Here is a 25,536-nt window from a genome sequence, read left to right as displayed (position 1 = left end):
CCATAAAGCTCTGCCTAAAAATATAGTTCTGCAAGCTTTTGTGGAATATAACTTTCATCAATTGTTCAAATATTGAAAGGACAAAACAAAGTTCAACAACTGGTGCACAACATTAAACCTGGTCATAAAAATTAGTTTTTTTTTTTTTTGTTCCCTTTCTCTTATGGCAGAACAGAAGCTTTATATCAAGCAAATGGTGTGTGTCTATGAAAAGTGAAACTATTTTGATTCTAGGAAAGTTAACTAACCTGGGTTGGAGGAGAAAGATGAAGAAGAAGAACATCATTTATCAGCTACGAAATCAGAGAAAGAAATCAAATTAAAAAAAAATTAATTTAACAAATCCTTAGGTGTAAATTAAATGAAATCAACAATAATCAAACTGAAAGCAATTCAAACATTAACGAATTAGTAAAAATAAATAAAAGTTTAAACGTTTCACAGATATTTGATGCGATTCGTACTAACAGATTTAATTGTAAAGAGAGAAAAGAGTGACCTTCTTTGGAAGAGTCAGCAGTTTGGGCTAATACCTTAGAGAGAATGATTGAGAGGATTAAACCCAGATTTTGAAACCCAGAGGATGAAACCCAGAGGTCTGTGTTAGGAAGGGGTGAAGTGGTTAGAGAGAAGAAAGTTTTGGATGAGTATACTTGAGAGCTGAAGAGATAATCAAACGGTGGAGCCGACAAATATAGAATTGGAGAAGGGTGGTGCCGGAGAAGGTGGAGGCATTGAGCCGTTGAGCAGAGATTTGCGTGTGGGGGAATGGCAAAGCGTTGTCTGCGTTTTGGAGGAAGGAGAAGGTAGAACGTGTTAGGGGCTTAGGGTTCTGATTTTGCGTTTAAGTGTTTTTTTTGGGTTTAAAAGTTTTTTTTTTTTTTTTTGGTTAATGATTTTTTTTTTAATATTATGCTGACGTGGAAAACTGTGGAAGCTTCAAAAGCTTCGGTTTTATATATATATATAGATGAGAAAGAGAGTGAGGAATCGCATTAAAAAAAGCTAGAAGAAACCATTTGATTTTATAAAAATTTAGCGTTGTTTACTTGGGGAAGTGTCACACTCATACTAATAAAAAATAAGGTTATCCCAGGCTTATTCCTTACATGCTCATGCCTAATTATCAAAGTCAACGGAAAGGAACAAGCAAGATTGCAATATCCTTGATATATAACTCATACTGGTGTTTTGCAATTGTGTTATGTACATTCCTTGAAAGCCTGAGGCCTTGTAGCATTTTGCCCTTTCCTACAAAAGCATTCATGGAAGGCACCAAAGGGTAAGATTCTCAAAATAATCTATGATCCTCATTTCTATGATTCTAATATGCTTCTTTTTCCTTTCCTCTTCATTTTATTTTTCTAAATTTCGGTCAATGTTAAGAAACTAACCCAAATATTAACTTTCTATCCAAAGTTCAAATCCTTTTACAATGGCTTCAAGATAACTTTGGTTGTATAAAGTACTAAAAATTTGTATTTGAGACTTATCTTGTTCATCTTTTGCAGGCATGAAGATGTTATGACTGTCGATGTGCATACTGCAAAAGATCTCCTTGGCTCAGGTCACCATTATTTAGATGTGAGGTGGGATCTTAGATGTTAGTTTTTTATCAGTTTGATTAGCTAAATAATTCCAAGTTTTAAGCTATGATACAATCTCAAGGCCTATGTGAATGCAAACATGACATAAGTTTGACATTGTTTTACAATAATAATAAAATGGTGGAAGTATATGAATCTATGTTTAACAGGTCAGTTGAGGAATTCAACAAGAGCCACATTGATAATGCAATAAATGTTCCTTACATGTTCATCACCGAAGAAGGTCAGTTTGTCAGTTTCTTGTTCATCATCTTATTAATACACTTCTGTTTCATTAGGCAACCAAAACCAAAAACAAAAAGGGATTATGATTAGGAGCTTGAAATTCCTGCAAACTCATTTCACTCATTTCACCCAATTTCCAAAAGGGATTATGATTATGATTTAGACTATTTCTTCCCTCATTTTTGATTCTGTTGACAAACAGGGAGAGTGAAAAACCCTGACTTTCTCACCCAAGTAGCTGCCATTTCCGAGAAGGAGGATCACTCAGTCGTGGTAAAACTATTACTCACTGTTTCATTATTTGCAAGTGGGTGGACTGGCATGTGGTAGGATGTGAATGTATTCATGACTTGTACTATATGTTATTTTTGGGGTGCTTACAAAACGTTAATGACGAAGAGGGATTTGAATTCAGGATCTTCTTATGGAAAACCAAACAGTGCTACTGAGCCAATATGGTTGTTAAACTTGTATATGTTATTCAAAGTCATAGTTTTAACGAAGACGAAAATAAAAGACTATATAAGTTTAAGAGTTCTTCAGCACAATAGTGAAGATATATAGAAATCATTGTTGAGGTTAGAAGGGAATGTAAAAGAAAACTGCATATACAAGTATGACACTTAATGATAATTTAAAAAACAAAGAAAGTTTGGTACCACTATCTAGCTATTTATAACATTTTTCTTAATACTGTGAAGGGTTGCAATAGTGGAGGCAGATCATTTCGTGCCTGTGTTGATCTGCTTAATGCGGTAAGTTTATTTCAGAGCATTTTATTGCCAAGTATTTTAGATATACTATTTACTAATATGTTGTCCCAGCAACTCGAACCCAAGATCCCGAATCTCCAAGCACTCAATGGTGGATGTTATGTACAAGTGCTTTACCCTAATTATTTTGAAAGACAAATTAGGATTACTATAGTTGTGGACGAAATACGTAGTTCTTTATACCATTTATGGTTTTTTCTTTCCATTGACAAAAGGATAACATAGATAGATTTGGTGATGGCAGGGATATAAACATGTAACTAATATGGGAGGGGGTTACTCAGCATGGGTTGACAGTGGCCTTGCTGGTGACAAACCAGCAGAAGAGCTTAAAACTGCTTGCAAGTTTCGCCCTTGAAATGCTGATTGATACACCTTATTTGTATGTTGAAGCCAAAGCATTTGTATGTGTGTGATTACTGTGAAGTTTAATGGATTTGAGCAAAGGAGAAAAATCAGACAAAGGATAAAAGAGTTCAGTGTATGATTGTTTGGAAAATTGTACCGTATGATAACAGTTTGAGATACTACCAAGTTCATTTCTTTTTTATTCCTCTACAACAAAAATGCTTGTATAATAATGGTTGCCAAATACAAAAGACATAATACAATATTTCCAATAAGACCTACAACTATCAGATCTGGGAAATCATGACTGGTAAAATTTCATGGACATGTAACAAAGGGAAGAGAATTTGAATAAATTATCTAAACCAAATTTGCAAAGTGGAAACAGAAAAACTTGCTGCTATTCATATGCATGTATAGGGGAACTTATCTTTCCTGATCTCACAAGCTCTTCGTATCCTCCAGAGTCAGCAAGAACAAACTTCTTTCTAGGATCCCCACTCTAGTTCCATATATGGAAATATCATATTCATTTTTTTAATTAAATTGTGTATATAATTTGCGTATTTACTTTTTGTTTCTAAGAGAATTTCATCCCTAAATAAAAAGTTAAAAAAAAAAAAAAATTTATCAATGGTTGATAACACTACTCTTTTTTTTTTTTTTTTTTTTTTTTTTTTTTTTTTTTTTTTTTTTTTTTTTTTTTTTTTTTTTCCTTGAGAATGAAAACTACTACTTTTATAAAATCAGCCAAGTTCAGCAAAGAGTACATCAGCTAAGTGTGGTGGGACATCCTCCGCCCACATTGACAAATCTCTGACATTTCTTGCATGTCTAGCTAGGTTATGGGCTATTTTATTATCACTTCTACAGACATGGGAAAAGGTAATACAATTACTTGAAACTAGCATGGATTTTGGTGACTCAAGAAGATGGCCAAATGAAGAGAACGAGGCTTCCTTGCTTCAGAGGGAGTTAATCACTACTTTCGAGTCTCCTTCAAGTATAAATTCTGCAATACCTAGTTCTTGTGCAAAGGCCATCACCCTTGCTGCTGCCATGGCTTCCACTATGTCTGATGAGAATGGTAGAGGAACTTGTTCTGACAACGAGGCTATTGCATTTCCTTGACTATCATGAACGACCACCCCTAGGCCAGCCTTGCCTAACTCCGGAAAGACGGCTCCATCAAAATTCAGTTTAAGGTAGTTCGAGGGAGGCAGACTCCAATGAGCTCGGGGCTGAGGTCGAGAGGCTGCTGATTGGCATTTGCCTTCTTCTTCTTTTGTCCTTTTAGTTCTTTTCCTTTTCCCACTGCTACAATTTTGTGTTTACAATATAAAAAGTAAAAGTTCTGTATGACTAGACTAGACAAAAATAAGTGAAAGACAAGCTTAAAGCTTCTGTAGGCCCCTCACCCCTATGTAGTGCTCCTATGTTCCTTTATTTTTCATTTGCTTTGATTTGATTTCCTTATAATATATTATTTGTTATTATAATAATCAATATATTATATACCGTATGGCATTATTATTTACAAATGTACTTGATTAGTTTGATTAAAATATACCATATATACTACTATATTAACATGCATTTAGTTGTTGTTTATAATACATATTGAGTTATGAAGTATTGTACATTACTCAAAAAGAATTTTATACATGACACCCCCAAAGATAAATTTCTGGCTCTGCCATTGGGGTTGATGTTAATACTCATTTTCACCTCACATTCTTTACAAGCCTGATTCAACCAAGCTCGACTTCTTTGAGGGCCCAATTCATGTATTATATTATATTTTAATCTTTTAAGCATGGTCCAATCCCATGTGACATCTTGGGAGAAATTGATAAAATGTGGTTTGGAGGGTATGGGTCGGTTTCTTTTGGACCTTTTGCATTAGCCCAGACCACGCGTGCTACCAAGTGGGTAAGGGACACTAGTAGCACTTCAGGCTCATGGAGGAGGTCTTGTATCTAAAATTTCCACCCCAAAAGAGCTTTTATGCTCTAGGTGACTGTGGCCCAAAGTTTCTACCCGAACCCATTTTTCCCTTTAAAAATATATGGCTTTCATAGGCCAACTCCAACTACTAGCCCTCACTTAGGTGAGCCTCCTAAGAGTTTGAAACAACTAAAACTTAGGAGTTGATGGGGCTTAGCCAAATCTTTCCTAAATTATGCATAAAGTAAGCTACTCTTTTACCTAACTAAAGCAAATCTGAACCAAAAATCAACTTAGCACTTTGGGTTTCGCATTCCTCACACACACTACTAGGCTATTTATAACATAATTGAGCACATACTCATTGGGCTTAGGCCTTTTGGGTTAAAGTGTGTTTCTATATGTTATATTAATTATTCAAGGAAGCTCCCCAAAATGTTTATTTCTCCAACAAGTGGTATCGGAGCCCATGGTGGTGTGCGGTGAAGGTGGTGAGGTGTTCATGGTCCCTACCCAGCGAGGACAGAGAAAGCCTAGATAGCCCATATACAAAGATCCTGGAGAAGAAAAAAAAAAAAAAAAAAGCCCAACAAATGAATAATGCTAATGGTGCTAAATAATGGTGTGATGCGAGGTTCCCATGGACATGGACGTGCGGGATTCCCATGGATGTGCATGCGGGGTTGACACGTGGTTCCCATGGATGACGTACGAGAGACCCATGGATGATGCGTTGATGAAGTGAAAGGCCCATTAGGCAAGGGGGAGTGAGAAGGACTTGTTCATGGCCCACAAAGAGGTCTTGAAGCCCATAGAGAGGCAGACTCACACGTAAGGAGGAGATTGTTGGGTTACACGTGTGAGTGAAGTCCCACATTGAATAAAGATGAGAAGAATGAGTGATTAGTATATTTGTAGTTTAGTACCGGTAGGAAATAAAATAAAATGGAGGACTTATTTCTTTTTTTTTATCTAAGATTTTTTTTTAATAAAAAAAATCCTAATCTTAAGTGTGTCTTTTTGTGTGAAACTCCATCATCGAGACCTGAACCCTAACTCTTGCCTCCCACTCCATTTGAGAATAACTTATCTAGTTTTTTTATTGAAATTTTTTTGTAAAGTATAATAAAATATACTTGTACTTTGGAAAAAAATTTTAAAAGTGAGAAAAATGCGAATTTAAAAAAAAAAAAAAAGTTATACATAAAAGCTAAAAGCTAAAAACTGAATTAAAAACTAAATACTGAGCTTATAAGATTGATGCTAAACAGTCATTTAGTGGGTGGATTTCCTCAAGGATGGTAATGTTTCTAAGTCAAGGCTTCTGTTTGAGTACTCCAATACATTGGATGTAAGCTAAATCAGTAAATCCGCCCTATATGAATCCCAATCTTTTTGTCTTTTTGAGTTTGGAGTAACCTTCTCTAGTTTCTGTTTGATCAAATTGTTGGGTCGAGAATTGTCAACCCTCACAAGACCAACGGACAAGACAATGCTAAGCCCATCTCAAACTCCCAACATCTCGGTTTAGGTCATTAACTTTTGTGAGAGTCTGAGAGAGTTTTTTTTTTTTTTTTTTTTTTAATATATTTATTTTTATTTATTTATTAAAAGATAGAAAGTGTGTGAGAGAGGTTTGCACAAATAAAATTGCAGGCTTTTTTTTTTTTTTTTCCTTACTTTACCGAACACTTATGTACTTTGCAAAATTTAGCTTCAAATTGGTTTAGAATTATCTTTTCCGACTTATTATCTATGTGTATTGTTAAAAAAAGATCCTAATCTTAAGTGTATTTTTTTGTGTAAAACTCCATCATCGAGACTTGAACCCTGACTCTTGCCTTCCACTCCGTTTGAGAATAACTTATCTAGTTTTTTTATTGAAATTTTTTTTGTAAAGTGTGATAAAATATACTTGTATTTTGGAAAAAAATTTTGAAAGTGAGAAAATGCAAAAAAAAAAAAATAATAAAAAGTTGTACATAAAAGCTAAAAGCTAAAAACTAAATTAAAAACTAAATACTGAGCTTATAAGATCGATCCTAAACAGTCATTTAGTGGGTAGATTTCCTTAAGGATGGTAATGTTTCTAAGTCAAGGCTTCTGTTTGAGTACTCCAATACATTGGATGTAAGCTAAATCAGTAAATCCGCCCTATATGAATCCCAATCATTTTGTCTTTTTGAGTTTGGAGTAACCTTCTCTAGTTTCTGTTTGATCAAATTGTTGGGCCGAGAATTGTCGTCCCTCACAAGACTGACGGACAAGACAATGCTAAGCCCATCTCAAACTCCCAACATCTCAGTTCAGGTCATTAACTTTTGTGAGAGTCTGAGAGTTTTTTATTTATTTATTTATTAAAAGATAGAAAGTGTGTGAGAGGTTTGCACAAATAAAATTGCAGACTTTTTTTTTCTCCCCTTACTTTACCGAACACTTATTCACATTACAAAATTTAGCTTTAAATTGGTTTGGAATTATCTTTTCTGACTTATTATCTATGTGTATTGTTTAAAGTTTAAACAAGTCGCATAAACGATGATCTCTTCAATCAACACTTAGAAGATTGGTGGAAGAGAGCTACAAACCAATTAAAAACTAAAATGGTGTTTGGTTTGAGAAAAAAAATGTTTTGAATTCTATATTCATTTAATTTTTTTTTTTTTGTGCGACTCACTACTAAAAAACTAGTTTAGTCATGTTAATTGTACTCAATTTTCATTTTTAGTATCCAAAAAACAGAGTTTGCATACAAAAATTGAATACATCTTTTGCCCGTCTTCATTTTTAGTGGAAATGGATATAGTGATTTATGGCTTAATGTTGGACAGTAACATAAAGTTCACTAGCCCTTTTATTGTAGAAAATAATGGGCCTGGAGCTATGGCAAGTCACTCTGTTCACTTTTCAAGTCTTTTGGGCATTACAGACGCCCAACTTTCCTTCAGTACTTTGTATGTGAGAATATGAAGAAGCAGGCCCAAATTCTATGAGATATGGTATATAGGTCTCAAGCTCATTTGGACATGGCTGTGAAGAAGTGTATCCAAATTGAATTTGGAGGGAGTGCTACAAAGGCCCTATTTTTGTTCATGTTATTGCTATGCTGCTCTTTGTTTCATTATAAAATTTAGTTAAATTTGAAAAAAAAAAAATTTTGTCGATTGTAAAATTTTTTGTAAAATTTTGTAACATGTTTTACCAACAAAAAATATAGTGGCTCTCCTCTCATCTAGTGGTCAGGCCGTCGATCAGGTGAGCTAAACTTTAGTGATTGAAAGACACTTCATGTTTTAAAAGTTGTATGTCGCGTCATATCTATTTTTATTTAAATTATTTTATAGAGCGAAACCAACTAAGCATAAAAGAATTAAGTTATAGGCTATAGAAGTAATTGGTGGATGAAAATCAGAATAGATCACAAGGCACTTAATTGTAGAATTATCAATTACGTAAGTCGGCAAAGACAAACAGCCCCCACAATGTGTATTATTAAGAAGCCCAAGCGGCAAGTGCTATGTTGATGTGATTGGCTTTTAAAATTAGTTTTGTAGAGGCTATAACGTGCTTCTGAGTTGGGTTTGACTTTGTCCTATTGTTTGAAGCCTTAATGATCAATTATCAATTATCTACAGGGTTTTCTAATTGGGTACACAGCCAAGCACATTTAATTAATGCAAGTCAGTTGGAAATAACTGTAACACACACTATGATATGAATATGAAAATTGGGGGGGAGAGAGGAGAGAAGAAGTGAAGTGAAGGCAACAAGAATACAGAAGATAACAGATGGAGTTATAGAGAATAATAAGAAGGAAGTACATGTGAGGAACATATGCATTTTTCTATTACATGGAATATAAATTTGTGGCGATAAAAGGGAGGAAAAAAGTTTTGATATCTTCCTTTAAGTATGGTTAGAAAGTTTTCAACTAATTAACATTTTTTGGTATTTTTAACATTAATGTACATATTTCAAATTTTCCTAGTCGCATTGTTAAATTATAAAATATTAAAAAAAAGAAAGAATCAATTATTTGCATTCATTAATCTTTTTATCAAGTTGTGACAAAATAAAAGAACCAATTTTAGTTTATCCAAAAAAAAAAAAAAAAATTAATTTTTTTAAAGTCACTATAAGAGTATTCCCCTTAGCATAAGAATTTACTTTAAAAAAAAATCACATAACCACTTTTCAAAAATATTTATATCAAATTATCTATTTTATTAAAAATATTATTTTTTTATCAATTTTTAAAATTTTTCTCTTTGTTTAAATAAGTAAAGAAAGCTTTTTTTTCTTTTTTTTTAGAAATAGTAAAAAAAAAAAAGCATTAAAAAAATAGATTCGCATATAAACCACAACGGTGCAAACTATAGCAACAATATAAATTTACACAATTTTATTTTTTAACTACAGGTGATTTTTGAGGTTTGATGGGCTAAATTTAACCCTTTTAATGCTAATATACTTATCCATGTGATGTGAGTGCTCAATTTTAGAAATGGTAAGTTGATGCATGCACACTTGTACACAATCACACAAGGCCACCTGCACCAGTTTACACCTAAACACACACCAAAGACACTTTACAAAAATCAGTTTTAACAGTCAAAAACAACAACATGATTCCATCCTAGACTCCTAGTCCCACACACCACCATCTCCAACACAACAACACTTCTCTCTCTCTCTCTCTCTCTCTCTCTCTCTCTCTCTCTCTCTCTCTCTCTCTCTGTAATGGGCAGCACAGAGGAGCAACCCAACAAACCCATATCTCTATACGACACTTCTTCCTCCCCATCGCAACCCCTTCTCTCCAAACCACCTCCACCACTTCCCTTTCCTTCGTCTCCTCGTCACCACCCTTTTCCGCCGCTCGAAGACCCACAGCCACCGCCGCTCGCCACCCCAGCCGACCCGGAATAGGACTCCGACCCCACACAATACCTTCAAATCACGTACAACCACTCTCCCAGATCCTTCAAAGACCTCTTCTTCTTTTGTCCTTTTAGTTCTTTTCCTTTTCCCACTGCTAGAATTTTGTGTTTACAATATAAAAAGTAAAAGTTCTGTGTGACTAGACTAGACAAAAATAAGTGAAAGACAAGCTTAAAGGTTTTGTAGGCCCCTCACCCCTATGTAGTGCTCTTGTGTTCCTTTATTTTTCATTTGCTTTGTTTTGATTTCCTTATGTAAGGTTGAATTTATTCAACCATCTAATTGGCTTTATTCCGTGCCAAATTTGCTTGTAATTCAGCATTTAGTAACCCTGTATTTAGGTGGGTTTGTTGTAAGGGTAGTGAGTGAGATAGAGTAAAGATTGCTCAAGAGTGTGCAAGAAAACAGAGTGTCGCGGCTGGAACTCGCGGGTGGACTCGCGGCTGCAAGCCGCCAGAAGCTGCACACGTGCCAAGCATGCTGGAAGATGAACAGTCATGCTAGCTGGAGCACTACAGGACAAAACAGGACAACTGGCCATACGGTTAACTCGCGACTGGATCTTGCGACTTGGTCAAGCCGCGAGCCACCCCTGTTTTGGAAAAACCTGACGTTTCACATTCCTCTTCACTCTAGTATAAATACCCCTTTAACCCACGATTGAAAGAGAGATTCCAGAGAGAATTTTGAGAGAGAAACCCTAAAGAAAAACAAGATTGTTTCACACACAATCCCTACCTTAGAGTCTCATCAAATTCCCTCACTTTCTTCCTCTCCATCCTTGAGAGGCCTTATACCAAACCTGGTTCTCACCATTATCATCTCTGTGAGACAGTCGTTTGGAGTTTTGGGAAGCAGTTAGGAAGGAGCCAATATTCATTGGTTGATGCTACGGTCTAGTAGCGGAATCCGGGAAGTTAGAAAAGAAAAAGGTTCGGCGCAACCTCGTTGGAGCAAGAAGCTTGGAGGGCTTAGGTGCACTGGGTAGATTAGGCTTGGAGGGTCTATTGCTGTCCTTGTATCCCAACTGTATTTTCTAGTGGATTGATTACCGCTTGGAGGGCGGCGGAGAGGTTTTTCGCCGAGGTCTTCGGTTTCCTCTTCGATAACACATTGGGTGTTATCTTTGTGTTTGCATCTTCCTTCCTCTCTATCTCTGCCTTTACATTATCTGCTGTGGTTTTATTTTGTTATGACTTAGATAGTTGTTTAACCAATTTCATATTATAGCATATGTTAAGTTTCCGCACACTAGTTGTTTGACATATTGCTTGTGTTGGTTAAGTTGATTTTTGGGGGTCTAAACGTTCAAAAGTGTTTTTGTACACGTTTTTGAACTTTCACCTTATAATATATTATTTGTTATTATAATAATCAATATATTATATACCGTATGGCATTATTATTTACAAATGTACTTGATTAGTTTGATTAAAATATACCATATATACTACTATATTAACATGCATTTAGTTGTTTTTTATAGTACATATTGAGTTATGAAGTATTGTACATTACTCAAAAAGAATTTTATACATGACCCCCCCCCCCCCCCAAAGATAAATTGCTGACTTTGTCATTGGGGTTGATGTTAATACTCATTTTCACCTCACATTCTTTATAAGCCTGATTCAACCAAGCTCGACTTCTTTGAGGGCCCAATTCATGTATTATATTATATTTTAATCTTTTAAGCATGGTCCAATCCCATGTGACATCTTGGGAGAAATTGATAAAATGTGGTTTGGAAGGTATGGGTCGGTTTCTTTTGGACCTTTTGCATTAGCCCAAACCATGCGTGCTGCCAAGTGGGTAAGGGACACTGGTAGCACTTCAGGCTCATGGAGGAGGTCTTGTATCTAAAATTTCCACCCCAAAAGAGCTTTTATGCTCTAGGTGACTATGGCCCAAAGTTTCTACCCAAACCCATTTTTCCCTTTAAAAATATATGGCTTTCATAGGCCAACTCCAACTGCTAGCCCTCACTTAGGTGAGCCTCCTAAGAGTTTGAAACAACTAAAACTTAGGAGTTGATGGGGCTTAGCCAAATCTTTCCTAAATTATGCATAAAGTAAGCTACTCTTTTACCTAACTAAAGCAAATCTGAACCAAAAATCAACTTAGCACTTTGGGTTTCAAAACCTCTTCTATTGACCAAAAACCAATCACTTAGAGTACCTTAAAACTCAATATATAAACCCCTATTTAGATTCAAAACTGGAGGAAAAAAGAACTAACCATGTTTTGCCCTTAGGGCTGAAACTTTAGAGCAAAAGCACATTATGCTAGCTAACATTCTCACAATTCCGAAGCTTGGGGGTGGAAATATGGGTAAATGGGAACATTCCCTCTCTTCCTCACAACCTCCCTCCATTTCATTTTCTCGTTGACTCCAGGTTGAAGTTTTGAACCTATCGTGTTTCTAGTCATTTTTCAGCATTTTTGTTATTGGCATTCTGATTTCTCTCTTATTAAAGCACCATTAGCTTTTGTTTGCTATACATTGTGAATTTTGGGCTTGACACTCTCCAGAAATAATAAATTCTAAAGATCCCAAGGGCAGATTTGGCACTTTCTCGCATTTTTGGCCCTTATTGTAAAAATGTCCCTAGCAAAGTTACATTAGGTGTAACTTGAACCCATTATAAAGTACTATAATTCGGTGGACTTGTACGGTTGGATCACCTAGTCCTAATACACAAATAATATGAACTGATAACCATTTTTATTGTGGATTACCTAACAAAGTAGATACATTATGTTGAAATGTAAGGATCAATGATAATCAAAGTAATTTTTGCTAGTTCAATCACTTCGTGATTCTCTCTTGTTACCAATGATTCACATATAAAGGGAATCCTTTGGTATATACCTTCACAATTTATAGCTTTGTTAGCTCCATGCCTAACCTAATCTATCACTTCACAATAAGACCTTGCAATCAAAGCCATGTATGCACCTTTGAATTTCTGTAGTGGATCACGATAATTAGAGAAGTAAACCTTAGTTTGTTCCTTATCCACTGGATCCATGAGTTTTTTTTAGAATTTATGGGATTTGATCATACGTAGCTTGTACTATGTCAACGATTATTGCAATTGAGAGTGAGACAAGACGATGTTAGTTGTAGTCCTCAAATTTCTTACAAATGTTTGTCCATCTGATAATAGCTTAAAAGTACAATATTATCTTACTTTTGATAGGCATTATCACATTTATTTTGTGTTTATTCCCACATTTACATGTAAATATGAGAGTTTTCTAGTTTCTCTAAAATATTCTCATTACGTGTATTTTTCTTTTGTAGGAGATTAAAACTAATGAGCTAGTCATGCACACATGAAGCCAAGAGAATCCAAGGGTGAAGATCAATTGAGAAGTGGCTTTTAAAGAATTTAATGAGTCAAAGATGTGTGGAAACATAAAAGGAAAGAGGGAAATTCGTTTGAGCTAAAGATAGAAAAAATCCTGGCAAGGAAATATTCTGACTAGTTTTGGTATTTTGGCCATAGCTTTTTACTCCAATATTGGATTGATTTGATTCTTGTGGCCACAGAAAAAAGACTTAATGATATACACTTTATAGTTTATCAAAACTTCAGAATTTGCTGTTTTCAAGGCCAAAACTGACCTAAAAGTGACCCATAGTTGACATAATGTTAACACAAAGATGTGTTGAATATAATGCAATAATACCATATTGTTTGAGGGAAAGAGAGATGATTGCAAATAAATATTAATACAAGTATGTCTTTATTGATTATATTTTTTATATAGTACCCCCAAGAGGTAGCAATTGAGTTACAAAGACCTTAGCAGACCCATTTTTATTATAGATCAGATAAGATTATGTTTACAACATCTTACAATGACTTTATCATTGCAATTATAACAGAAGAAATAACAATTAGGTTCTCCATTTTGGAAGTGAGATTTGATATTGGTGATGGACGTATTGGGGGGACCTCATATTCATAAGCACAATGTTGAATGTTCACAAATGCATTCAAAAGTATAACGTCCTCTTCCGAATAAGATTTTGCTACGGCAAGGTTTTTGATAGTAATCATTGTCTTTTGTGCATCAGTTAAATTGGTTTGGCAATTCAAAAGTCGAGACCGATCCAGTGGGTCTGTGAGTGATGCAAGAAGATTTGGGATTTGACTAGCAGCTTCGTCGAATAGTTTCAAATTCAAATCAGCACTAATAATTCCCAGCGTATATAGATCAGCTGTACTACTCCGTGGGTCTGAATGAAAACCTGACAAGCAAGACACATTGTTCGTGGCCTTTTTGCAAACGCTTTCAATAAGGGCTTGATCTGCATTAGAAACATGGTAGAAAAGAGAGGTGACTAGTAGAGGGATAACCAAGATTGATAGGCAACTAATTGGAGATGCCATTTTCTTATTCTTTTTTTAGTTCTTTGTCAAGAATGATGTTGTTGGTATGGAAAACAACACAATAGAGAAGTGGCTTTTAAAGAATTCAATGAGTCAAAGATGTGTGGGAAAGTGAAAAATTCGTTTGATATTGTTGGTTCATGTATCTTTAGGCTTTCTATTTATAATATATTAGGTTGGCACGATAGAAAACCATGTGTAAAGATAGTTTTTTTGTGTTTTTTTAATGTTTGGTAGCATAAAAAAAGATGAGTTAAAAGGAAAATTATCTTTGATCAATATAAAAAATATGACTTATTGTTAGAGATTGTTTTCCATTAAATATTTTTTGGAAAACAACTATATTTCACAGCAAGCTAAATAAGGGAAGTTAGGAGGATGCTTTTCAATTCATTTAAAGTTTCTACGAAACATTGAAAATTGAGATAGTTTTATAGAAAATGTTTTTTAGAAAATGACTCGTTTTCTAGAAAACATTAGCGCTGAAACAACAGAGCATATGTTGACATGGAAAACAACTCTATTTCATGCCAAGTTAAATAAAGGAAGTTAAAAGATAATTTTCATTTGACCCATTATTTCTAGATACTACTAGACAAAAGATAACGTGAAAAACCATCGAAATAAACAACATTAAAATTTCTTGAAAATGAATCATTTATCAAAAAGAATTATTTTTAGAAAACTATCTCATTTTCCAATATTTGATAACAACCTTAAAATGAATTGAAAAATTATTGTTTAATTCCCTTTATTTAGCTTGGTGGAGATAGAATTGGGTCAAACAAAATAATGGGTCAAACAACTTCTCATGTAAGATAATGATCTTTTGCATGAATGTGCATGATTGCCCGTAATATCTAGATCAATTATGACTGTCCTCTCCATTGATAATTATTTGTAGTTACATGATAAAGTCATAATTTGCAAGTCCAAGTTGTTACTAATAGCAAATTATTAGTTGTCTATGATGATAGATTTTTAGTCATTATCTTGTCAAGGGTTATCAATGACTTTTTCATTATCTCATGTAATTATTTGTGGTATTAAATATATTAGTTAAGACAAACCTCCCACACACATGCATAAATACATGCATGTGTGTGTGTGTGTACTAGATAGTTTTTTTTTTTTTTTTTTTTTAATAAATAACTTGTCATCTTTTAAATTACAATAAGTATACAACAAAATACAACAATTTAATGACAAAAGAAAATTTTAAAAGTTCCACCGAGACTTTTAGGGTGGGGGGGGGGAAGCAAGTAGAGTGGTTATATAAAATTTTTATTGTCATTTTGGTCTTGCAAATAAAGGTTTCAAGGTCATTTTTGTCATTTTTTTTGGTTTCAATGGCATCACGGTTATTTTTTAGGTTCTAAGGGTATTTCAGTAATTTTAAAAGGTTTTAGGGGGTATTTTGGTAATTTTTTAGGTTTCAAGGACATTTCGGTCAATTTTTAAGTTTCAAGTACATTGTAGACATTTTTTTAGATCCTAAGGGTATTTTACTCACTTTTTAGATTACAAGGGCATTTTAGTCATTTTTTATATTTCAAGGTCATTTCAGTCATTTTTTAGGTTCTAAGAGTATTTCGGTAAAAAATGACTGAAATGACCTTGAAATATAAAAAATGACTAAAATGCCCTTGTAATCTAAAAAGTGAGTAAAATACCCTTAGGAGTCTAGGATGGAATCATGTTGTTGTTTTTGACTGTTAAAACTGATTTTTGTAAAGTGTCTTTGGTGTGTGTTTAGGTGTAAACTGGTGCAGGTGGCCTTGTGTGATTGTGTACAAGTGTGCATGCATCAACTTACCATTTCTAAAATTGAGCACTCACATCACATGGATAAGTATATTAGCATTAAAACGGTCAAATTTAGCCCATCAAACCTCAAAAATCACCTGTAGTTAAAAAATAAAATTGTGTAAATTTATATTGTTGCTATAGTTTGCACCGTTGTGGTTTATATGCAAATCTATTTTTTTAATGCTTTTTTTTTTTACTATTTCTAAAAAAAAAAAAAAAAGCTTTCTTTACTTATTTAAACAAAGAGAAAAATTTTAAAAATTGATAAAAAAATAATATTTTTAATAAAATAGATAATTTGATATAAATATTTTTGAAAAGTGGTTATGTGATTTTTTTTTTTAAAGTAAATTCTTATGCTAAGGGGAATACTCTTATAGTGACTTTAAAAAAATTAGTTTATTTATTTATTTTTGGATAAACTAAAATTGGTTCTTCTATTTTGTCACAACTTGATAAAAAGATTAATGAATGCAAATAATTGATTCTTTCTTTTTTTTTAATATTTTATAATTTAACAATGCGACTAGGAAAATTTGAAATATGTACATTAATGTTAAAAATACCAAAAAATGTTAATTAGTTGAAAACTTTCTAACCATACTTAAAGGAAGATATCAAAACTTTTTTCCTCCCTTTTATCGCCACAAATTTATATTCCATGTAATAGAAAAATGCATATGTTCCTCACATGTACTTCCTTCTTATTATTCTCTATAACTCCATCCATTATCTTCTGTATTCTTGTTGCCTTCACTTCACTTCTTCTCTCCTCTCTCCCCCCCAATTTTCATATTCATATTATAGTGTGTGTTACAATTATTTCCAACTGACTTGCATTAATTAAATGTGCTTGGCTGTGTACCCAATTAGAAAACCCTGTAGATAATTGATAATTGATCATTAAGTCTTCAAATAATAGGACAAAGTCAAACCCAACTCAGAAGCACGTTATAGCCTCTACAAAACTAATTTTAAAAGCCAATCATATCAACATAGCACTTGCCGCTTGGGCTTCTTAATAATACATATTGTGGGGGCTGTCTGTCTTTGCCGACTTACGTAATTGATAATTCTACAATTAAGTGCCTTGTAATCTATTCTGATTTTCATCCACCAATTACTTCTATAGCCTATAACTTAATTCTTTTATGCTTAGTTGGTTTCGCTCTATAAAATAATTTAAATAAAAATAGATATGACGCGACATACAACTTTTAAAACATGAAGTGTCTTTCAATCACTAAAGTTTAGCTCACCTGATCGACGGCCTGACCACTAGATGAGAGGAGAGCCACTATATTTTTTGTTGGTAAAACATGTTACAAAATTTTACAAAAAATTTTACAATCGACAAAATTTTTTTTTTTCAAATTTAACTAAATTTTATAATGAAACAAAGAGCAGCATAGCAATAACATGAACAAAAATAGGGCCTTTATAGCACTCCCTCCAAATTCAATTTGGATACACTTCTTCACAGCCATGTCCAAATGAGCTTGAGACCTATATACCATATCTCATAGAATTTGGGCCTGCTTCTTCATATTTTCACATACAAAGTACTGAAGGAAAGTAGGGCGTCCGTAATGCCCAAAAGACTTGAAAAGTGAACAGAGTGACTTGCCATAGCTCCAGGCCCATTATTTTCTACAATAAAAGGGCTGGTGAACTTTTTGTTACTGTCCAACATTAAGCCATAAATCATGATTCATGAATATTGCTCTCCCTCTTTTTAAATCCACTTTCCATGGCATATGCTTGAAAAGTTATTACTTCAAATTAGTTCTATTGCGCACGATGAAAGTGATGTATCACATGATTCTCTTGTTGTATTTTGCAATGAAGTTGACATTATAAAACTTTTTTATATAAAAAAATTTAAATTCATTTTTATTCACAAGAGAAAAGCAAAAGAATGAAGGAATTAAGTAAAGTTTAAAATGCAAATTAAGGGTGTGCATTCACCAAAAATTTGAAAGTGCTTCAAAAAGTTAATAATGACTGAGGAAACCAAAAGCATATCGAAGAATATGCAAAGAAAAGTGTAGATTAATATCACTATTAGAGAATTTCAAAGTGATTCATAAAGCCAATAATGGCATGTGAAACTAAAAGCAGATAAAAGATCAAATGATAACATTCAAGATCGAAGAAGTTAACAAGTCAATAAGAGGTGATGGAGACTTAAAGAGAATAGTAACAAAATTCAAATGGGAAGTATTTGCTGCACAAAAATTGTGTAAAACATACTATGTGCCCGTTTGGATTGCCCGTTTCCTGGCGTCTGCGTTTTGGTTCTGAGGTTTTCTCTTTTTTTTTTTTTTTTTTTTTTGGTTCAGCTCGCATTGTTGACTTTTGCACAGTGAACAGTGCATTCGTGCACTGTTCACGGACCCACAAATTTCACTTTTCAGCAACTTTTTCATTAAAAATGGGTCCCACAGCACTATTCACACATTTAAAAATTATTTTTCTACAGTGTTTTCAGTTTCAGTTTTCAGTTTCAGCAAAAATAAGCTCAATCCAAACGGACCCTATGTGTAATAAATACAACTCAAATTCAAAAGTCTATAAGAAATAAATTTCATTACAGAAGAAGTCACTATCTATTGTAAATCTCTCCACGCATACATTTCACTTCATGTGTCAAAAGTTTGTTCAACGCCACACACTAATATATACTAGGGTGTATAATTTTTTTTAAAGTAATTAAAAAATAAAAAAATAAAAAAAAAACCCACAAAGCAAGTACACGTGATGAATACAAGAAAAGAGAGCTAAAAAAATAAATAAAAACAAAATAGTTATCTAGAGCCCAGGGAGTACATAAAATCTAGTAACCCCTTAATCAAAGAAGACATTGAGCACTATCAAGTTCAAAACGATTTTATGTCGGCCACAAACCCAGCTCTATAGAGTTTATAATTGCAACGAGTAGTCTTGCTAGGATTCCTTTGGAATATTAGGAATACATAAATGTTAAAATGAAAAGATAAAAAAAATCAGCAGTAATGAACTGGAAAAAGTATAAAGAAAAAGACAGTTCTTTTCTATTATATTAGTATTAATTAATAATCATAGTGTTTTGAGAATGTGGATTCAATCCCAGTATTATTATAGATGAATTAATTTATGATTTAAAAAAAAAAAAAAAGCTTTTGACCATTCAAATTCAAATGCTATAAGGTCTAATAATCATGACTTGCAATACAAGGTACCAAGTAGGATGGGCCAATAAATTCAAGTAATTTGCTAGAACTTATATAAATATGAGTGGATAAGTTTATAAAAACATAAACAATTAGTCGGAAACCCATGCAACGCACGGGAACTTACCTATTTATAATAGACTAAAATAATTTTATAAAATTTTAAATTGATTATGAAACTATACTATTGCGTGAATTGCTCCTATCTTTTGGAGTTACAATTTGATGAATAAGCCATTACTTGAACATGCAATGGGTTGCAAAAAATCTAGCTAACAAATTTAGATATTGAAAAAAAATAACTAAAAATTATGATGTTAAAACATCCGAAAGGAAAAAAAAAAAAAATCAGAAAACTTACTGGCACTACCTAGAAATTATTGAAACAAAACAAAATATATATGACTACCAAGTAGAGAAATATAAGAGAAAGATAGGTTACCTTCAAGAGAATAATCCATAGTTATAATAGTTGAAATTTGCTAAATTGTTTCAAATATTGCAAAAAATTGAACCCAAAAATTTAGATGGTCAAACTTTCAAAAGACAATAAAATTAAAAATCAAAAGATTCAGAACCTACAAATTATAAAAACAAAACAAAACAAAGAGTCATTATTGTGAGACAATTTCAGTAAGGATGGAAAACTTTTCTAAGTTTTTTTTTTATCAAATTCTTCCTAATTGATGAAAAATTTGGTTCAAACATTGTCAAACACTTTGAAGGTGCAAATAATATAGGCTTCCAACATAATCTTTAATTAATAAACAATGAAGCATGACACCATAAGAGAAAACATAAGATAACATATAGTGCATATACCTTACTCCACAGCTGTGAAAAAATATCTACACAAAAGGAATTGAAAACTTGTACAACAAATGCAATAAGCTACTTCTGATGTGAGACAACCTAACATACGTATCCATAAGCTAAAACTTAATGTTATAAAATCTAAAATAATATAGAATATAGCATCTTTGAACCACACAAAAAGTTAGCAAACTTACTACAATACTTGTAGTTATACTATATATTGTAAAGTACTACTCCATCACCAATGAAAGTCATGTAAAATCTCATGGGGCTTGGAAGAATAGACAGTCGCAAGATCACCTCCACCAGACACAAAACAAAAGCAAAAAAAACTTATTCACAAAAAAGAGAAAAAGCAATAGCAAGTGTACCAAAGAAATTGAAGCTTAGGATTTTCTCTCTTAGTGGAGACGGATATAGGAGATTGCTTTAGGGTTTTCAAAGATTTTGTCTCTTATATATATTGTTGTGAAATTTTAAAATACTCGCAAGTGTACAAACCGTACCGAAGTATAGTTGGACAAGAACGAGGTCGAACCCACAGAGACTTGTATGAATGTAGGAAAATTAATTAAACCTTAACCAAATTAATCCTAATCTAGTTTAAATAAAAATTGGTTGGTTGCAATAAAATAAACTAAGCAAATAATAAAATTAAGCAAATAATTAAACTAAGCAAAGATATAAAGCAATAAAAAGATGTAAACAATCAAGAGAAAGGAATTAAGGTTTTGGAAATTAAGGTTAAGGAAGCAGGAGCACATCTCTCTTTACGATTGGAAAAATCCCATTGTTGTGAACTTTCAGAAAAATTCTCAAGAAATTTGTATGCCTCATCATCTACAAGAATCAAAAATCCACCACCATTCATGGACTCAATCATGTTACGATTTGTCTGAGTCAAACCATTATAAAAATATTGTACTAGTCTCCATGTTTCAAAACCATGATGGGGACACTTTAAGATCAAGTCCTTAAATCTCTCCCAACTCTCATAAAATTTCTCTTGTTCATCCTGATAAAAATCTGCAATTTCTCTCCTCAAAGCATTGGTCTTGGCCATTGGGAAAAATTTAGAGAGAAATTTTGTGACCAACAGTTCCCATGAAGTGATAGATCCAGGTGACAAAGAATTAAGCCATGCTTTTGCCTTATCCTTCAAGGAAAAAGGGAATAAACGCAAGCGAACAGAGTCATCAGTGAAATTTTGAAACTTACAAGTAGCACAAATCTCAAGAAAATCCTTCACATGCATATAAGGATCTTCTCTATCCAATCCATGAAAAGTAGGAAGAAGGTGGATTATCTGTGGCTTCAACTCAAAATGTGCAGCAGTGGTTGCAGGCAATACTATGCAAGATGGAGGGTTGGTGGTTATGGGTGAGAACAATTCCCTAAGAGTTTTTGAATCATCTCCAGTTTCTCCCATTGTGGATGAATAATCAAAACTAACAAGACGATTTTCTTTATCACGTATCCAAGTTCTCATACACCAAGCACAAAGAAATAAATTTTTTTTTTTTGTTTTTTGTTTTTAAAAAAAAATAACTACAACTAGTAGAAGGAAAAATTCAATTAAGACCTAATTTATTTTCCTAACCAAGTCCCCGGCAACGGCGCCAAAAACTTGTTGTGAAATTTTAAAATACTCGCAAGTGTACGAACCGTACCGAAGTATAGTTGGACAAGAACGAGGTCGAACCCACAGAGACTTGTATGAATGTAGGAAAATTAATTAAACCTTAACCAAATTAATCCTAATCTAGTTTAAATAAAAATTGGTTGGTTGCAATAAAATAAACTAAGCAAATAATAAAATTAAGCAAATAATTAAACTAAGCAAAGATATAAAGCAATAAAAAGATGTAAACAATCAAGAGAAAGGAATTAAGGTTTTGGAATCCGCCTTGTAAGTCATATCAGCATATATTTATGATCATTAATTTTTCCCAACTTACTACATGATAATCTAGAAATCAATCTTGCTATCATGGAAAATATCATCATTAAAATCCTTATTTTAAAAATCAAAAGCATGTTCTTCTTCGCTTCTTAAGTATAAAACCAAATCATCAATTGTATCCGTAGCCAAACAAATCACAAGATATATCCAATTCTAAAAATCAAATCATAAATTGTATCCATTGACAGACAAATCACAAATGATATCCAATTTTATAGTTAAGAATTAATAAACCAAGCATTCAATTAATTAAGATAAATCCTAAATCATGAGAAAAACATGATTGAACTCATATCTAGAATTCCATCTTAGTCAATTGATATGAAGCAAGAACAATTTAAATCATTAAAGAACAACTATTGTGGGAAAAATCAAATCACATAAATATTATTGATAATCGTTAACAAGGTTTCATCCTCAACCCTAATTATAAATTTAGCTACTCATGGTAATTGAAAGAAAACACAAAAATAAAATACTAAACATTAAACTAGACAAATAAAATAAAACTAACTGTCATGGAAGAAAACCAAAGAAGTAGCCGCACTCTCTATACATTCAGCTCTCAGCCCTAGCACTAGCCTCCCCTGAATTTTGCCCTAAAGAGCCCTTAAATAGGTCAAGGAATCCTATTACAAGTTAAATTCTTGTTTGGAGAAAATCCCAGATTTTTAGGCTTCACTTAACCGACTATTTTGGCCCATTTAATGTCAGAATTTGGACTTTTGGTAAACTACAAAGTTGTAGTCCTTTAAGTTAAAGTTCCAGCCCAACTTGAATCATCTCGATTGGACATCTGAGCCGAAAGTTATGCCAAAAATACTAACTGATATGCAGTCTGGAATCCTAATCCGAATTGGACTTGGATTTGGTGCAAATTTCTTTTGATTCTTTGCTCCAATTGGACTTAAATTTAATTGGGTTGGTCTTTTCTTGAATTCATGCCTGGCTGAATGTAAGTTGGCTTGATTCAATTGTCTTAGCCCCACTTTGCATGTAAAGCCCTTGTTACCTACAACACAAACATATTATATAATCAGTCACAAAATAACATAAAAGTAAGGCTAAATATGTAGATATGTGAGTACTTTATTGTATATATTTCATGCACATCATATATATATATATATATATATTTATATATAAGAGACTCCTATTAGGACTCTCTCACCATTTAATTTTAAAAATTAAAATTTTTTTAAATTAAAATGATGATGTGGAAAATTGTGGGAGTTTCAAAGGTTTCGGTTTTATATATATATATATATATATGGATGAGAAAGAGAGGGAGGAATCGCATTATAAAAGGCTAGAAGAAACCATTTGATTCTATAAAAATATAGCATTGTTTACTTGGGGAAGTGTCACACTCATAGTAATAAAAAATAAGGTTATCCCAGGCTTATTCCTTACATGCGCATGCCTAATTATCAAAGTCAACGGAAAGGAACAAGCAAGATTGCAATATCCTTAATATATAACTCATACTGGTGTTTTGCACTTGTGTCATGTACATTCCTTGAAAGCCTGAGGCCTTATAGCATTTTGCCCTTTCCTACAAAAGCATTCATGGAAGGCACCAAAGGGTAAGATTCTCGAAATAATCTGTGATCCTCATTTCTATGATTCTAATATGCTTCTTTTTCCTTTCCTATTCATTTTATTTTTCTAAATTTCGGGTCAATGTTAAGAAACTAACCCCAATATTAACTTTCTATCCAAAGTTCAAATCCTTTTACAATGGCTTCAAGATAACTTTGGTTGTATAAAGTACTAAAAATTTGTATTTGAGTTTGACTGTTCATCTTTTGTAGGCATGAAGATGTTATGACTGTCGATGTGCATACTGCAAAAGATCTCCTTGGCTCAGGTCACCATTATTTAGATGTGAGGTGGGATCTTAGATGTTAGTTTTTTGTCAGTTTGATTAGCTAAATAATTCCAAGTTTTAAGCTATGAAACAATTTCAAGGCCTATGTGAATGCAAACATGACACAAATTTGACATTGTTTTACAATAATAATAAAATGGTGAAGTATATGAATCTATGTTTAACAGGTCAGTTGAGGAATTCAACAAGAGCCACATTGATAATGCATTAAATGTTCCTTACATGTTCATCACTGAAGAAGGTAAATTTGTCAGTTTCTTGTTCATCATATTATTAATACACTTCTGTTTCATAAGGCAACCAAAACCAAAAACAAAAAGGGATTATGATTAGGAGCTTGAAATTCCTGCAAACTCATTTCACTCATTTCACCCAATTTCCAAAAGGGATTATAATTATGATTTAGACTATTTCTTCCCTCATTGTTGATTCTGTTGACAAACAGGGAGAGTGAAAAACCCTGACTTTCTCACCCAAGTAGCTGCCATTTCCGAGAAAGAGGATCACTTAGTCGTGGTAAAACTATTACTCACTGTTTCATTATTTGCAAGTGGGTGGACTGGTGGACTGGCATGTGGTAGGATGTGAATGTATTCATGACTATATGTTATTTTTGGCGTGCTTACAATAAGTTAATGACGAAGATGGATTTGTATTCAGGATCTTCTTATGGAAAACCAAACTGTGCTACTAAGCCAATATGGTTGTAAAACTTGTATATGTTATTCAAAGTCATAGTTTTACGAAGACGAAAATAAAAGACCGTATAACTTTAAGAGTTCTTCAACACAATAGTGAAGATATATAGAAATCATTGTTGAGGTTAGAAGGGAATGTAAAAGAAAACTGCATATACAAGTATGACGCTTAATGATAATTTAAAAAACAAAGAAAGTTTAGTACCACTATCTAGCTATTTATAACATTTTTCTTAATACTGTGAAGGGTTGCAATAGTGGAGGCAGATCATTTCGTGCCTGTGTTGATCTGCTTAATACGGTAAGTTTATTTCAGAGCATTTTATTGCCAAGTATTTTAGATATACTATTTACTAATATGTTGTCCCAGAAACTCGAACCCAAGATCCCAAATCTCCAAGCACTCAATGGTGGATGTTATGTACAAGTGCTTTACCCTAATTATTTTGAAAGACAAATTAGGATTACTATAGTTGTGAACGAAATACGTAGTTCTTTATACTATTTATGGTTTTTTTTTTTTTTTTTTTTTTTTTTTCTATTGACAAAAGGATAACATGGAAAGATTTGGTGATGGCAGGGATATAAATTTGTAACTAATATGGGAGGGGGTTACTCAGCATGGGTTGACAGTGGCCTTGCTGGTGACAAACCACCAGAAGAGCTTAAAACTGCTTGCAAGTTTCGCCCTTGAAATGTTGATTGATACACCTTATTTGTATGTTGAGGCCAAAGCATTTGTATGTGTGTGATTACTGTGAAGTTTAATGGATTTGAGCAAAGGAGAAAAATGAGACAAAGGATAAAAGAGTTCAGTGTATGATTGTTTGGAAAATTGTACTGTATGATAACAGTTTGAGATACTACCAAGTTCATTTCTTTTTTATTCCTCTACAACAAAAA

At 33.1% G+C, this 25,536-nt stretch overlaps 2 protein-coding genes and 1 non-coding gene across 4 annotated transcripts; all 3 read left to right on the top strand.

Moving 5' to 3' along the window:
* The first annotated feature begins 1,142 nt into the window (after positions 1–1,142).
* LOC126706740 (protein HIGH ARSENIC CONTENT 1, mitochondrial-like) lies at positions 1,143–3,153 on the top strand. The gene is made up of 6 exons (XM_050406274.1): positions 1,143–1,282; positions 1,512–1,589; positions 1,757–1,830; positions 2,035–2,105; positions 2,534–2,587; positions 2,850–3,153. The coding sequence occupies exons 1-6, from the start codon at positions 1,266–1,268 to the stop codon at positions 2,961–2,963; spliced, it is 408 nt and encodes a 135-aa protein (XP_050262231.1). The 5' UTR covers positions 1,143–1,265; the 3' UTR covers positions 2,964–3,153.
* LOC126706741 (protein HIGH ARSENIC CONTENT 1, mitochondrial-like) lies at positions 1,241–25,536 on the top strand. Of its 2 annotated transcripts, none has more exons than XM_050406276.1 (6): positions 1,241–1,282; positions 23,859–23,936; positions 24,103–24,176; positions 24,381–24,451; positions 24,881–24,934; positions 25,214–25,536. In XM_050406276.1, the coding sequence occupies exons 1-6, from the start codon at positions 1,266–1,268 to the stop codon at positions 25,325–25,327; spliced, it is 408 nt and encodes a 135-aa protein (XP_050262233.1). In that variant the 5' UTR covers positions 1,241–1,265; the 3' UTR covers positions 25,328–25,536. The 2 variants fall into 2 exon arrangements, with proteins under 2 accessions (XP_050262233.1, XP_050262232.1); XM_050406275.1 differs by lacking the exon at positions 1,241–1,282 and adding an exon at positions 23,554–23,630.
* Positions 21,023–21,131, top strand: LOC126707756 (small nucleolar RNA R71). Its single transcript, XR_007649063.1, has one exon. It is a non-coding gene; the product is annotated as a small nucleolar RNA R71 (small nucleolar RNA).

The sequence above is a fragment of the Quercus robur genome, chromosome 11 (genome assembly GCF_932294415.1).
Source record: "Quercus robur chromosome 11, dhQueRobu3.1, whole genome shotgun sequence".
NCBI lineage: Eukaryota > Viridiplantae > Streptophyta > Magnoliopsida > Fagales > Fagaceae > Quercus > Quercus robur.
Note: the sequence above shows the minus strand (reverse complement) of the source record. Positions and strands in the feature narration are given on the sequence as shown.